Here is a 15,040-nt window from a genome sequence, read left to right on the forward strand (position 1 = left end):
TTATGTTTTTATAAAGTTTAATTCATCTCTTCTAGAAACCAGCCGTACCTGACGGAAAATCACATTATCATAATAGTTACATCATAATTATCATAGATTCAGTCATTCAGATACAATATAAACCTTTTTAATTCAAAATCAAATTGAATCGATCAAACTGAATTTTATACGTTTTCACTAAAATCATTAATTTCAAAATTAGTGATTGTTTTCGGCCAGCCGTCTCAGACGGATTTTTTTCCTAGAACATTGAAACATGCAAAACATTCAAAATTAATAAAATGGCAGAACATTCTTCTAACTTTGAGTTAAAATATTAAATAACATGTAACATTTTCTACTTACATTTCGTACATTTTCACTAAAATCATTCCAAAACTTTTTTCAAGGTGATTATTTTCAACCAGCCGTTCCAGACGGAATTTTTACATTAATATCACATACAAAACAATCGCAATTATTCACAGAACGGATTTTTAAAATATAATAACAGTTAAAAAGCTACTCGTATTAAACATGTAAAATATCGAAACAAAATAATTGTCGTTATTTGGCATTATGTTAAGAGCAAGATTCTGAATAAAAACACGAGTTTTAAAAATTCAAACAAATGTATTACAACTACAAGCATTGATTTTATTCCCTACTATGTTTTACAAGCATACCATTCATTGTCATGTAGATAATCACATGATAACCAAAATATATTCTATTCCACAATAATATTATGGCATTGTTGATGAGTATGGCAAAATTCAAGTTTCTCGATATCTTATAAAGCTTGTCAATACACAGATACAAGAGAAAAAATGCAACAAATAAATTATCAGCATAAACGAAGACTCAGCTGCCTCTTCAAGTTATCAAAAAACAAAGAAAAAAAGCGATATCAGGACACATTTTCGTTTCATTGGCAAAATAAAAATAGAAACTGAACTGTCGAGATGGTTATGTAGCATGGACATAAATACTTTTCATTGAATATATTACCATATATTCAAGCAATTGAGACGAGATTTTACAAATCTATTACACGATAGTCTGCTCTGAAGCCGCTACTAGTAACAGACCCATCCGTCTTCAGGGTTAGTTCCATCCTGTTACCGATTGACACCAAAGAAGCGGCTGGATACTCAGAACCACACATCCTGGAGGAGAAGAAAATAAGAAAAAGCAAACACATTAGCATTTATGGATTGAAGGTATATGAATATTATCAAATATGACTACTATTTTCGAATACGATAAAGTTCAATCGCAGTAATATATTAAGACGAAACATTATATTAAATGTGTTGTACACCAACAATTAAAAGAGATTAATCACAAAAGTTATCTATCGTCTCCCTTTTGATCACTATCACGAGATTTGATTATTATATCACTTAAGTTTAATAATGAAGAATAGTAAGCAGCACATGATATGTCCTGTTAAGCCCTTAATGTAATAAAGTCAGATTTTTCTCTCAATTTTGATTTTGATTTGATTTCTTTTTATCTTTAAGTTAAATGAATTTCATTATGTGTGACCAATTACTCAAAAGACATTCACTCTTCGAAAAACGTTTGCGAGTGAAGTCACAACTTTTATCACTATCCCACTTTTTGGAAAAACCTGCTTCAACACATTTATGTCGATCTTCAGAAATCTTCTTATTTGCTTTTTAACTCTCCATTCGTCTTGGGCACCCTCGTGGTTTAGCAGTTTGGCGGGATTATCAAATTCATTTTAGCTTTGAAACTACGTTCTAAATGTTATGCAAGTTTCATATTTGTGGATTGCTCGATGATAAAGTAGTGGGCAAACTTACTTCATTGGAACTTTGACACCATCTCCGAGATCGATCTCCAGTGCGTCCCATCGGCAGGTACTCTGATCCTCCAGCGAGAAGTCTGCGAATGTCAGCTCAACCCGACGATCAGCCTCCACTTCGATCACGTAGACACATCGTAGGTTATTATCGTAATCATTAGGATAGTTTGGTGATGCTAATGAACCTTGGTTGTCATCAAAGCTTCCTCCACATGTTCCGACTACAGGAGGATTAGTAGTTGTTTCAGTGGTGGTAGTTGGTGCCTCAGTCGTAGAGACACCCTGGATGACGTAAGTAGCTTTGAAACCACGCCCAGTGATGCTGTAATCAGATGTGAAAGAAACCAACATCTGGTTGCTACTAGAGATCTGGACAGGGGGTAAGGTGCTACCACAGAACTTCTCTCCGATGGCGTTGATATCGTCTTTGCGGACCTCGACGGAGTCGTAGCGACAGAGGTTCTCGTTTTCGATGTCCATGTCGACGAATGTCAGTTCAATCGTACTTCCTGCAACTCCCTGTTTAAATTATAAGTTAAAAGAAAGAAAATGGTAATAAAATTGCATCGTTAGCATTTTTTAATAATATTTTTTTCTACCATAATATATATTTCTTCTTTAGAATGATCAATAATTTCCTTTATGGTGATTCGTAAGGTTTGTCATTATTTGGAAAACATCTTTTACAGTATGAATCATTATAGAAGTAGAATCATAGGCGACGGAAGCCGGGGGGGGGGGGCGACGTGTCCCCCCTAAATTTTAGGTAGGGGGGGGGCGATCCCCCCTAAATTTTTTGTTGGTAACTTTTTTTTTTTTTTGCTTGTAATTTTTTTTCCTGCGTCCCCTTATAATTTGTGGTTGATAACCTTTTTTTTTTGCTTGTCAAAAAATTGTGTGGTGGTCCCCCCTAAAACTTTTGGCTTCCGCCGCCAATGAGTATAATGCCACATTGTCTTTATTGATTTCAATCTAAATTAAATCATTATGAGGATATAAAGTCTCACCTCAATAAGGTACATGCATTCCTGGTCGTTGTCATAGTTACTGGGGTAGTTTGGTGACGTAATCTCTCCCTGTGTGTCCGTCAATCTTTGGTAACATGGTGGTGTAGTGGTAGGTCCACTTCCGTCCTGACACAAGTCACCGCTGTAACCTGGAGGACATACACAGATACAGTTAGTATCATGGTATCCTCCGTTCTGACATTGCTCAGAGCCCGAACATTCATTGTCGCACTCGTAGATGAGGTTGGCTAGGGTGATGTCGGCGTTACTAAGACCAGCTCGGTTACCAAGGAGATGCATCTGAAGAGGATCGATGGTTGTGATGGTTGGTTGACCATTGCTTGAGAATCCCTTCAGGAGAAAGAAAATGAAATCAAAATGTTATCAATGTGATCAAGATTAATCACAAAATTTAAAAACCTCTGATATAATCAAGGATTTATACATGTAATATAAGCGCTAATATTCCAATAAGGGCCGGTGAGAATGTCTCCTCATGGTTGAAAAAAAAATGGTACAACGCCAACGATAATCGTTTTGAATTTTTTAACAAATTGATTTTAGCTAAGTTTATCTGTATTTTCTTAAATGAAATTGTACATATTTCACTTAAAACGTTCACATTTGTTTAGCGGAAGGGCCAAAAGTGATATAATGCTTAATAATGATATAATGTTTTCTTACATGTGATCCGTAGTGCATGACGGAGCCGACGTCGTACTCGACGTTGCGTGTCGTCACATAATTCCAGTCATACTTTTCGAAGTTGTCTTCCAAGCCAGATTGGATGTTTTCAAAGTGGACATTGATGTAATCGTCTCTGTCTGGTCGAGATTGTTCGTGATGGAACCCGATGGCGTGTCCGATCTCGTGAGCGACAATACCAAGCTGTTAATAGAAAGAACAAGTGAAGCTTTCACTTAGAGACGTTGCGACAAAAACATTGATTAACAGACTTTAAACAATGAAAACTTGCCTTTTGTTTGACTCGAGGGTCCCGTGTTTGAAAGATTTTACCTGAACAAAATTGACTTCTCTCCACCCAATACTAATCTGTTTCTTTATATCTCCATTCGCAATCGGTTTTCCCGTTTGAGTTTTCGCAACACTACGTAGACGATTTGTGGAACTTTAGAATCTATTGTCAACAGCCCTTCATGACAAAGCAGCTAGCCTTTGTCGAAAATCGGTGAATAAAATCAGCAGTGTCGTCTTGGACTGTGGACCAACAACAAATTTTGCCCTTATTCGTCACCTCTAAATCTTAAGACAATCGACTGCCCCGAATCGACAGTTTTCGACAATGACCTCTAATCTGTTCGCTGTAATTTTGACGGGCATTTTCAATAGATTCTCAACGTTCCAGAAAGTGTCTGCGTAGTAGTCGCGAAAGATCGCGAGTGTGCCATATCGACCATTATCATCAAATGATTGATATGTTAGAAAATCATCTAAAATGAGAAGGAAAAGATGTAGGAATAAAAGGTAAACTTACGTATTCACATCCTGATCCGATGGATATCTGTTGTTCGCCATTAAAGACCCTTCCGACAAAGGACCAGCAACCACCACCCTTGATGAATGAAAGATAAGTGTTATGGCCTAGGTCACTGGCATGTGAGGAAGTTCGTGGTTCGAATCTCAAACATGTATGCTGTTCCCAGTGGTCCATGGCTGCACGAATCACCTGGCTATCACCACCTAGTGAATCAAGGGGAAAAAAAAATATATATATATATGGCAATTTCATAATGATATACCATCAAAGTAATTTGAAGAGTGATTTGAAGTTAATTGAACACCCTTCTTGCCCTTTTGAACAGTAATCAAAATTCCTTCATCAAACTGATTATTTGATGGTATATTTCTTTTGTAATCTGAAAGTACTTCATTCTATTCAAGTTCTATGCATGATTTTTGCTCAGTAGACCTATCAATTAATCTATTTGAAGCTGGTTGAGGTATGATAGAAACATAAGATTGACAATTCTTACTTGAAGATGGCGAGATTTCATAAGGAACGATGTTTAAGGTCCAACGAGCATTCTCATTGATGACAGCTTTTCTCTTCTTACGACCAGCCTTCTGATCATCGATGGCCTCTTCGATTTGTCTCAGTTGATCTACTGTTAACATCATATCTCCTTGAAAGGCTCCAGGAGTCGGATCCTCATCGATGGGTTCATCAAAAAGGTGTTGTGCGACACCGTCTAGTGGTTTCTTGAGTGGAGGTGCCTCCTGTTGTTTAAAAAAGTAACGAAGAGTTAGAATCCTGGTAATTCTAACCAATAAATGCTGCAGTGTTTATTAACATGTCTCTAAATATTTGAAAATGTAAATACTTATGTGTCGTGAAAAGAGACAAAGTGTCTTGAGCAATATTGGGAAGAACGTGGAGAAAATCAGAAAATCATTGCCTTTGTTTCCTAAAGCAAAACATAGCGGTACAAACAAAAAATAAGGAAAAATATTGACTGCATGTCTTTACAGGCTTTGCAGGCTTATTAAACTTAAAATTATATATATTTAGAATAATTATTTAGAAATATTTCTTACCGTTGGTATCTCTTTCTCTTCCTTGGCATTCCTAGTCATTCTGTTCAGAAGGTTATCAGTGAGTGGCAACCCAAGAAGTCCTGGGATTAGTAGGGCTATGAACGATAGTACGAGTGCAGTTTTCATGATGGCTGGTTGTTCTCTATCAGGTGTTCTTCAGACTTCTTTCTTCGTTATTGTCTTCTTCTTCTTCTTCTTGTGAGTTGGTAAAATGAAAGTTTCTTCCGCTTCTTGCAGTTCTCTTTCTCGATCTTCTTTTTGATGTTGTCTTGATGTCGTCTTCTAGCGCTCTAGGAGCAATCTGAAGAAGTCGCCTCTGAGCTGCCATATTTATACTTTCGTCAAGACACACTTCTCTGCTATCTGCAATGGAGTGACGTATTTCTGGACAAAGTAAGATATACGTATGCCCATTCAGGCTATTGTATTCTTTTCAAAGTTGATTTACGTAAAGATGTGCGGGCGTCTTGTGATGTGCTTCAACGGTTTTGTGATGTCCCTCTGACCCCTTCACCCAGGTACCACGCACAACAAAAGGATTTACATCTCGGATGATCAATACTTCTACTTTTGGTGTATTTCATTGGTGACGTCTTAATGTTATTGATTAGTTTGACGTATGGGGCATTCCTTATCTATAGGCCAACATCATACCATGTTGTCCTGACAGAATGTCAAAAATATTTTCACTTCTTGATTTGTTATTAATATGTTGTTGGGTTCCAGATTTCTATAACAAGTTAAAGTTGGCAATATACGTAATTGATAAATTGAAAAAGAAAGGATAAACAACATCGTCGCTCGACGCATTTTATGGAATTATCTTCCTCTTTCATGTCTTGATTTTTATAGTTTGGTGCAAAAAAAAAAATGCTGCACTTTATTTAAAATCCATGCAATTTTCACCAAACTTTGCAAAGTTGTAAAAGAAGGTATACCTAAGAGGTGCAAACATGTGCTTGTTTTCAAACTATCGATCGATCAGCTCTCTTATTCATGTTCTTAGTGCAAATGTGCTTCTTAAAACACGCGCCAAAAGCTTTGGTATCTATGTGAGGAAAAATTCCAAACCACTCTACCATTTATTCAAACTCGGGGTCATATTCATCATACTTTGCAGCACAACAGAGAAAAGTATTTTGAAATTGTAGTGGAATAAAAGAATATGGTCCATATTATAATTCCAGTTTATTAGCTTCTTATTTTACATCCGAATTTGATGAAATTTTCAGCATTATGCTTGTTGGATATTTTTTTCTTTTTATTCAAATCAACTTTTTGTTGGGGCGTACTTGTCCTCAATGATATTAAAATTTATCCACTATGTCGTAGACGTGATAAAACTTAAAATATTCCATATTCCCTATTAATTTAGGAAGAAATTTATCCTCTTCTTCACTGGCGTACAGAATGATGAATGGGATTTGATGAATATGGTTCATACTACTACGGCCAAGACAAAAAAAAGTATAAAAAAGAAAGAAAATGAAAGAAAATCAGGTAAGCTATGATGTCATTTTCTCAATATCATGTCAACACCTATCACAAATTGGATTTTCATTTTAAAGTAAATAAGATCAGAGCTTTTGTTTGCTCGCTTTTGCTCTGAACTTTTGATAAATGTTTCCGTGCACGCCATGTGATGGCCCCTTACTTTTTGTTTAAGCGTTTGATTGAAAACACTTAACGCCCTACCCCCCCCCCGCATCAGGTCCCTGATCGTGGACACTACACCGGAAGTTGTAACACGTGTCTTCCTTTTAAAGGTCAAGTCCACTGAAGAAAAATGTTGATTTGAATCAATAGCGAAAATCAAACAAGAATAATGTTGAAAGTTTCTTAAAAATCGGATGTAAAATAAGAAAGTTATGACATTTTAAAGTTTCACATATATTTCACAAAACAGTCATGTGCACAACTCAGTGATATGCAAATGAGAGTCAAAGATGTCCCTTACTCACTATTTCTTTTATTGTTTGAATAATACAATATTTTATTTTCACTGATTTGACAGTAAGGACCAACTTGACTGAGTCATAAAATGGTTAAACAATAGTAATTCTATATGTTCATGGCGAAATAAAACTTTGTTTCACAGGATAATGAGGAAAAAATTAGAATAATTCATATTTCATGCAATAAAATACAAACGAAATAGTAAGTGAGTGATGTCATCAGTTCTCTCATTTGCATACCGACCGGGATGTGCATATAAATATATTGTGATATTAAGCGAAAATTTGAAATATCACAACTTTCTTATTGGGCCGATTTTGATGATGTTTTTGTTGTTATGCTTGTTGGATTTCAATCTTTTTTGTTAAAATCAACTTTTTGATAGGATGGACTTGTCCTTTAATGGATCCATGAAATCAAATTGATTAATTTATCACACAAACTTAGGTGTGATATCCAAATCCAAATATAATTCCGCGTATAAGATAATGCTTATTGATGCAGATACTTTTTAAGGGAGATAGTAAACGAAAGAGGTGAACGAAAATTGTGATACATTGAGAAACATAAAAAGAAAAAAAAAGGGAAGGGGAGGATAGAAGGAGAGAGAGAGATTTTAAAGGAAGGGGAAGAGATAGAAATGAGAGTTGAGGGAGAGAGTAAACGAAAGAGGTGAGCGAAAATTGTGATACATTGAGAAAGATAAAAGGAATAGAAAGATGGAAAGAGTTATAGAGAGATGGACGAAAGGGAAATAGTGAAGAATGAAAGGTGGGGAGGGAAAAGAGAGAGGGGGAGAAAGAGGGGGGAGGGGTGGATGGATAATATTGGGAGCTAGCCTGTAGTCGGAAGGGAGAGTTAAAGGTGTGAGAGGGAGCTCTGGAAAAAGGGTGAGTTGAGTAACACAACGTTGCACTCTTAAAGGTCAAGTCCACCCCAACGAAAAATCATTTGAACAAAAAAAAAAAAAGAGAAAAATCAAGCAAGCATGAAAATTTCATCGGAATCGGGTGTAAAACAAGAAAGTTATGGCATTTTTAAATTTCGCTTATTTTTCACAACTCAGTGATATGCAAAGGAGTATTTCCTTTTTTTTATTGTTTCCATAATACAATATTTCAATTTTTACAGATTTGAGAATAAGGACTCTCTTGTTTAATCTAAAAATGTTAAAACAATGATAATTACACATGTTCATGGCGGAATAAAACTTCGTTTCATATGACAATGAGGAGAAACTTAGAATATTTCATATTCCATGTAATGAAATACAAAAAAATAGTAATTTTCATCATCATTCTCCTGATTTGCATACCGACCAGCATGTGAATATAACTATTCTGTAAAATAAAAATGTAATACCTTTTTTTTCATCCGATTTTTACGAAATTTTTAGTGTTATGCTTGTTTATCTTTTTTTATTTATTCAAATCAACATTTTTCGGGTGGACTTGACCTTTTACAACTTTCGGTGTGGTGTCCACGATCAGGGGCCGGGTGCGCGCGGGGCCGGGGGGGGGGGTTGAGGATTTAGAGTGCTTTCAATCAAACGCTTAGACAAAAATGAGGGGCACCACATGGCGTGCACGAAAACATTTCTCAAAAGTTCCGATAAAGCAAAAGCGAGCCAACAAAAGCTTTGATCTTAGTTTAAAATGAAAATCCAATTTATGATAGGTGTTGACGAAAAAAGTTCACCCATATTTTTCCCGATCGGCCGTGGTTTTTGTTTCCTTGAATGGGTGGTCCTAACAGTCTTATAAAAAAATACTAATCTCATAAGTCGAAAGGCCCGGTCTCACTGCACTTACGAATACATAGCGGATGTAAAACGTTATAAAATCTTGCCATCCGTTGGAAAACGCTATGCATCCGTTGTGTAATCATTGCATACGTGTTACATACGCTCTATATCCATCGAGCCTCCGTCCGGATGAACTTTCAGCCGGTAAAAATCATCAACATAATACGAGAATTACGAGCAACAAACGTTCTATGTCCGTTATCATCAGGGGCGTAGCTACGGGGGAGGGGCGGGGGCACGTGCCCCCCAGAAAAAAATATTCTGCCGGACAAAGAAAATTGGTAGGGCCTAAGTTACAGCATCATTTACATTTCATTCTTAAGTGTTATACATATTTTTCTGACAATGAGAGCACAGATTTAAAACGGGGGAAATCATAAAAATCACTATGCCTATATGTTTTTCACACACAGGTGGATCCAGGGGGGTCCGAGGGGCCCGGTCCCCTCTATTGGCGGAGAAAAAAAAGGGGGAAGAAAGAAAAAAGAAAAAGAAGGGGAAAGAGAGGAGGAAAAAAGAAGAGGAAAATAAGAGGAAGAAGACGAGTGAATGATTAAATAAGGTGAGGGGGAAGACTCATACTTTCACAGGGGGGGGGGCGGGCAAACTTGGGTAAAAACGGTACATTACAAATTTTGATGTGGCTCTCGAAAGGGGGCACGGGCCGGCAGTGCCCCCTTGGATCCGCCACTTATTTATATATTATCTGTAACTAGAGTCCTGATGCAAAAACGCTGTGAAATTATGCGTTGCGACGTGTGACGTTATGCGTTAGAAAACTTACGACATTATGCGTTGACTGCGACATTAGTATTATGCGTTGGAAGCTCTTGGCATAATGTCGCAATCTGTGACATTATGCGTTGGTGTGACATTATGGGTTGCTGCGACATTATCGGTTGTAACAACCCCATAGTTTATTTAAAGAATTATTCTACCCTATATTTTGAATCCACCTTAAACATACTCATTGAAAACATTTTTTGAATGTGTTTGCCAACAATTTTCTTTCTTAAAAAAATATCCACCCCTTTCAAAGAGGACACAGTGGCGTACTTGACAGTGATGTAAGGAACATAAGCCATCGAGATATTACTCTTTCATCTGTTTTTTAACCTTGTTTACATGCATTGGTGGATCCAGGGGGAGCCGGCCCTTGCTCTACTAAAAACTAAATTTAAAAAAATATATAAAAGATGAAAATTGACATCCCTGCCCCACCCCCTTTGTCAAAGAAATATTGATTCAAACTTTTTGATTCACTCGTAGGCCTACATAATTTTTGCCTGGTAGCATATCGTGCATTTAAAAATTACATGTAAGAGAGATAATAACGTTTGTAAACAAAGTAAATTATATCAATTTTGTATAACTGTTTTTCATTATCATTGTGACATTTATAGTTCCTTGAACATTTTCGCTTGATTTACCTTAGACCATGCTCATCGGGGGGGGGGGGGGGGGGGGGGCTGTTGTCGTTATGCCCTACAACATCACAGACACTGACCTCAAAATACTAAGGTTCCCAATAACTATACACATGAACAGAGTTACGGCGTTTACAAAAAAAAGCTGTTAATGTTACAGAGTGAAATTAAACCTTCACAATTGGGATATATAATTGAGATCATTTTCTCATGAGACGATTTAAACTATTATCTTTTATGACTTCCCGCCATTAAAAGAAGACAAAAAATGTATTCTACGAAAAAATCTACGGCACCCAGGCAACAAACAAACATTCGAAGTTATATAAGATCGGTATTTTATAAACATTTTTCTTTTTACTGATGTGTCTACTTAATACTGATCATGTCCATAACAGTTTGAAGTTTAAAAAAAACAAAGCATTTATCTTCTTCAGACGCACAGTCTGATCAACGGTTATCATGACTGGACAATAGTTTGTCTACGTCACAACACGGTCCTTTCAAGTATATGTTTGTTGTTGTTGTTTTTGTTACTATGTTTGCTCTGAGTCACAGTTCATGTTGACCAATTAGGATCTGAACCGAATGTCTTTAGAGAAAACGCGCGGTTTACAAAGACGTCAGTTTTGACAGAGTAACTAATTTTAATCCCATTCATAGTCCTAATCCTAATCCACCCAAGAATTGGTTCCGTTCGGACTGATCATGTAGGTCAATACACATTCATACGTCAGTGGGAAGATAAAGGGTTTTTGTACCCAGAGCATAACCCATTCACGCGAGTCAGAAGTCAACGGACTCATGATCTGTTAGATAACTTAATAATTCACAGTCATAATTCCATAATCAATCCCATATATATACGTTTAGATTTCTCTCAGGTATTAGCATTCCATTTAATTTCGTTAATTTTCAGCAATTACAACAATTTTAATCATTTTCTGCAGTACAACTTGGCATACAAGTTACGATAAACATATATTTGAAAATGAACATACACAGTGAAAATGCTGTTTATTTTGTTTTATACAACTTTGTTTACTATAATGAACATTACAGCAGTTATTTAAACAGTTTAAATGAGTGTTTAAATCTTAACCAACAACGTTTGATTTTCAATATTTAATTTTCAATAATTTAAGCATTCTTGTTTAAACTGGAAACAACTCCTGTACGGTCCGTATATAGGAAACAGTGTTGTATATAAAATTTTAAACATCGTTTTTACCATGTAGACAATAAAATAGTTCTGCAATGGGTTGGTAATACCTTGGTCACATTTGCTCTACGGCGGCCGTACGGCGAGTTGAAAACAGCCGTTTTAACATTTTTTGCACCAACTACACATAGGTGGTTTGAATTAAAATTAATAAGACGGCTGTTTTTGACTCGCCGTACGGCCGCCGTAGAGCAAATGTGACCAAGGTATAAAAGATGAGAATGATATCAAAGTGTCCTGTTGAAAAAACATAGTCAGGCCCGCCGGAAGGAATTCGAGAGTATTACGGTATGACATAAATCGAGCATGAAGCGCGAGCTACAATTATGGGATATATTGACCAGAAGTCATTTTCAAGGATTATTTGTAGACATTCAGGAACATGAAACGGAACTCACAAAATACACAAAGCGAGCTGAAATACTGACCTGAAAAATGGAAATATTACAATAATTTATGATCATGACATGGATCCCATTAACAAATTGTGCGAGCGCAGATCGCGAGCATTTTTTTAATATACTGACCTAAAAATGGTCATTGTAACATCAATTTGGTTGATTAGTTAAGTTTACTAACTTGAAAGCAATTAATCACTTTGATATGATTTGATTTCCACATTCCAATAACAAAAGTATATACAAGTAAAATATTTTTTTCAGCATAGCATAACAATAAGCAAACTACATAAATAAACATATACATGCATACATAACGTTATTCTGATCAAAATATAATCATAATTGAAAATTTTCTCTCTTTTAAATCATTGAAACATGTATATGAGCAGAACAAATATATATAAACTCCTAAAAAAAGTTTGGAAATCTGAGTTTGGCCATTAATTTCTCCCAACTCCCAATTTTACACAATCATGACAATGCATGTATGACATCATTCAAAAGATCATTTAATTCTCTTTAAAATGATACCATGCTTGTTATGATCATGCCACCACGAAAAGAGCAGGATTCAGAAGTGTTGGATGAGGTCTAAATTGAAAAGCTGCAAAACGAGCAGAAATAGTCATGAAGATTCAATACAGAACAATATTCTTTTGCCTGTGTCAATAGAGATGAAAATCCATTCAAATCAAGCCCCTGCTTCTTCATTTTTTATGTTTTGTTGTGGTTTATGTAGTGATGATTCTGTGAGATAACATGATTTGAGTCGTGGTTTGAAATACCCATGCACGTTTGTTTGTTATGTGTTTGCTTGTGCAGAGGTGTGTTTGATTCCATGTTAATGTTGATGTTAAGGTGCATGAAAATAAAAGAAACCGCTGAGAAACTCACTCATCACCACGGAAAAAAGAACAGTGACTTTCAATATTGTGTCATTTTGCAACTTTTGAATTTTGATCTTGCCCCACATTTCAAGGCACTGCACCTCCATGTGAACCATAATCATATCATGTAGGGTATCCTTTTAAAGAGAATTAAATGATGTACTAATTGATATTAATTACACATTGATATTTACTAAAGCCCAGAAGGGATTATCGATCAAAGTCAAATTTCTAAACTTTTTTTGAGGAGTTTATGTATATACCAAAATAATACATTTGAAATATGGAACATGAAAATGATGGAGGCTTCGAAAGGAAAGGGGGAAGAAAACCAGACATAAATTGTATTGGAAGCAATGATGTACGAGATACACATGATAGTTATTATCATGTTATTATCAGAATATTTAAAATAAATTTTCTGTATCAACATAGTCATCACCATTAGCTCACATCATCACCATCATCATCTCAATGATCTTCATCATCATCATCATAATCACCATCATCATCATCATCATTACCATCATCATCCTCATCATCATCATCATCATCATCATCATCATCATCATCTTCACCATTGTCACCATCATCGTCATCATCATCATCATCATCGTCATCATCATCATCCTTATCATCTTCATTATTCTAATTACGAATTAATATTAACATTCTGCTGTAACGGTATTATTGATTTTAATGAGTTTTTAATCTGGGGTTGTCATTTTTCTTTCAAGCAAATTTGCTTATGAAGACAATCCTTCTCCTGCAAATTGTGTTTGTTATAATTTGGTAGTAAATCATATTTGTATAAAATTATATGCTGTTAGGTTATGGAAGAATGTATTATACAAATGATATGAATGCAGAAGAAACCAATCAAATAAAATCAAATCAAATCAAATATTCATGCCACTTTCAACTGTGAGACTTGGCATTTGAAGTCTATAGTACAGAATATAATATGGTATAAACGTGAGAGGGGGTGGTGAAAAAGTCTGTTATTACGGCGGAACGACCAAGTGAGGTAATTTGCAAATAATGACGAATACAGTACCTGTATGAATTCTTCAGAATTCCTCTTGCCATTTTACAAAAGTTATTTCGTTCAGCTCAATTTATTTTGTGAAAAATCCAGGAATGTTCGAATTTCAGGTTTCAATTTCTCTTTCTCTTTCTCTCCTTTTTTATCAAAACCGTGTACAAACACGTAACTATGACCATCTGATTGTATTTTTTTTTAACGGTCAGCCCACCCCCCCCCCCACTTTCAAAACCGTTCGGCGGTCCCTGCTTAATTCATTTTACATCAAAGTAAGATTATTGCAAGCGCGAAGCCCGAGGGGAACATTAAGATGTTCAGACTTCAGTACGTGACATTCAAGCATTAAAAAAAATACATGTAGTGAAAACTCGAAGCTCACATTTGTCATAAAAACCGAATATTTTACATGGTCCTTTTGAACATGTTAAGTATACCAATAAACAGGCAATTCGAACGCTATTTGTCAATTTTTCCTCTTTTTATTATTTCTCATTTTCTCTTCTTATCATTCTTTACTTTCTTCTCTTCTTCATTTCATTCTTCTTCTCCTTGTTGTCTTCTTGATCTTTTTTTTAAACCGCCAATAGGGGGGACGGCTGCTTCGGGCTCCTGGATTCGCCTATATGCAAGCGCAAGTGAAGATAATATATTATACATGTACGTAATTTTCATCACAAAAGGCAAATGCAAGGATGCCAAACCTACATGTATATAAAGAATTGCAATATTTTGAGAGATGAAAAAAAAAAATTCTTCAACAGACATGTGTGTGTATAATACGATTTTTCATGAAAACCTGCTGTATGAAAAGGTATAAAAATATTGGGGGGGGGGCAGTTGGCATCTCTGCAAATGGTATAAAGTCCGCTGTGCTATTGAATATCAATAATACATATCTTCAAAAAGTAAATGATACCAGTTT

General features: G+C 35.7%; 1 protein-coding gene across 1 annotated transcript; it reads right to left on the minus strand.

Annotated features, from left to right (window-relative positions):
* Positions 1-5,751, minus strand: LOC129262415 (blastula protease 10-like). The gene is made up of 7 exons (XM_054900530.2): positions 5,377-5,751; positions 4,815-5,058; positions 4,316-4,521; positions 3,505-3,708; positions 2,821-3,171; positions 1,812-2,332; positions 1-1,148 (listed from the first exon to the last, which is right to left on the minus strand). Exons 1-7 carry the CDS (start codon positions 5,500-5,502, stop codon positions 1,019-1,021), a joined length of 1,782 nt encoding a protein of 593 aa, XP_054756505.2. The 5' UTR covers positions 5,503-5,751; the 3' UTR covers positions 1-1,018.
* Positions 5,752-15,040: the final 9,289 nt, after the last annotated feature.

Source organism: Lytechinus pictus, chromosome 5 (assembly GCF_037042905.1).
Source record: "Lytechinus pictus isolate F3 Inbred chromosome 5, Lp3.0, whole genome shotgun sequence".
Lineage (NCBI taxonomy): Eukaryota > Metazoa > Echinodermata > Echinoidea > Temnopleuroida > Toxopneustidae > Lytechinus > Lytechinus pictus.

Coding starts and splice junctions, on each gene's coding strand:
- LOC129262415 (XM_054900530.2), bottom strand. CDS start 5,502: ATGAAAACTGCACTCGTACTATCGTTCATAGCCCTACTAATCCCAGGA. Junction 5,059..5,376: donor AAGAGAAAGAGATACCAACG/GTAAGAAATATT, acceptor TTTAAACAACAG/GAGGCACCTCCACTCAAGAA. Junction 3,172..3,504: donor TCATGCACTACGGATCACAT/GTAAGAAAACAT, acceptor TTTCTCCTGAAG/GGATTCTCAAGCAATGGTCA.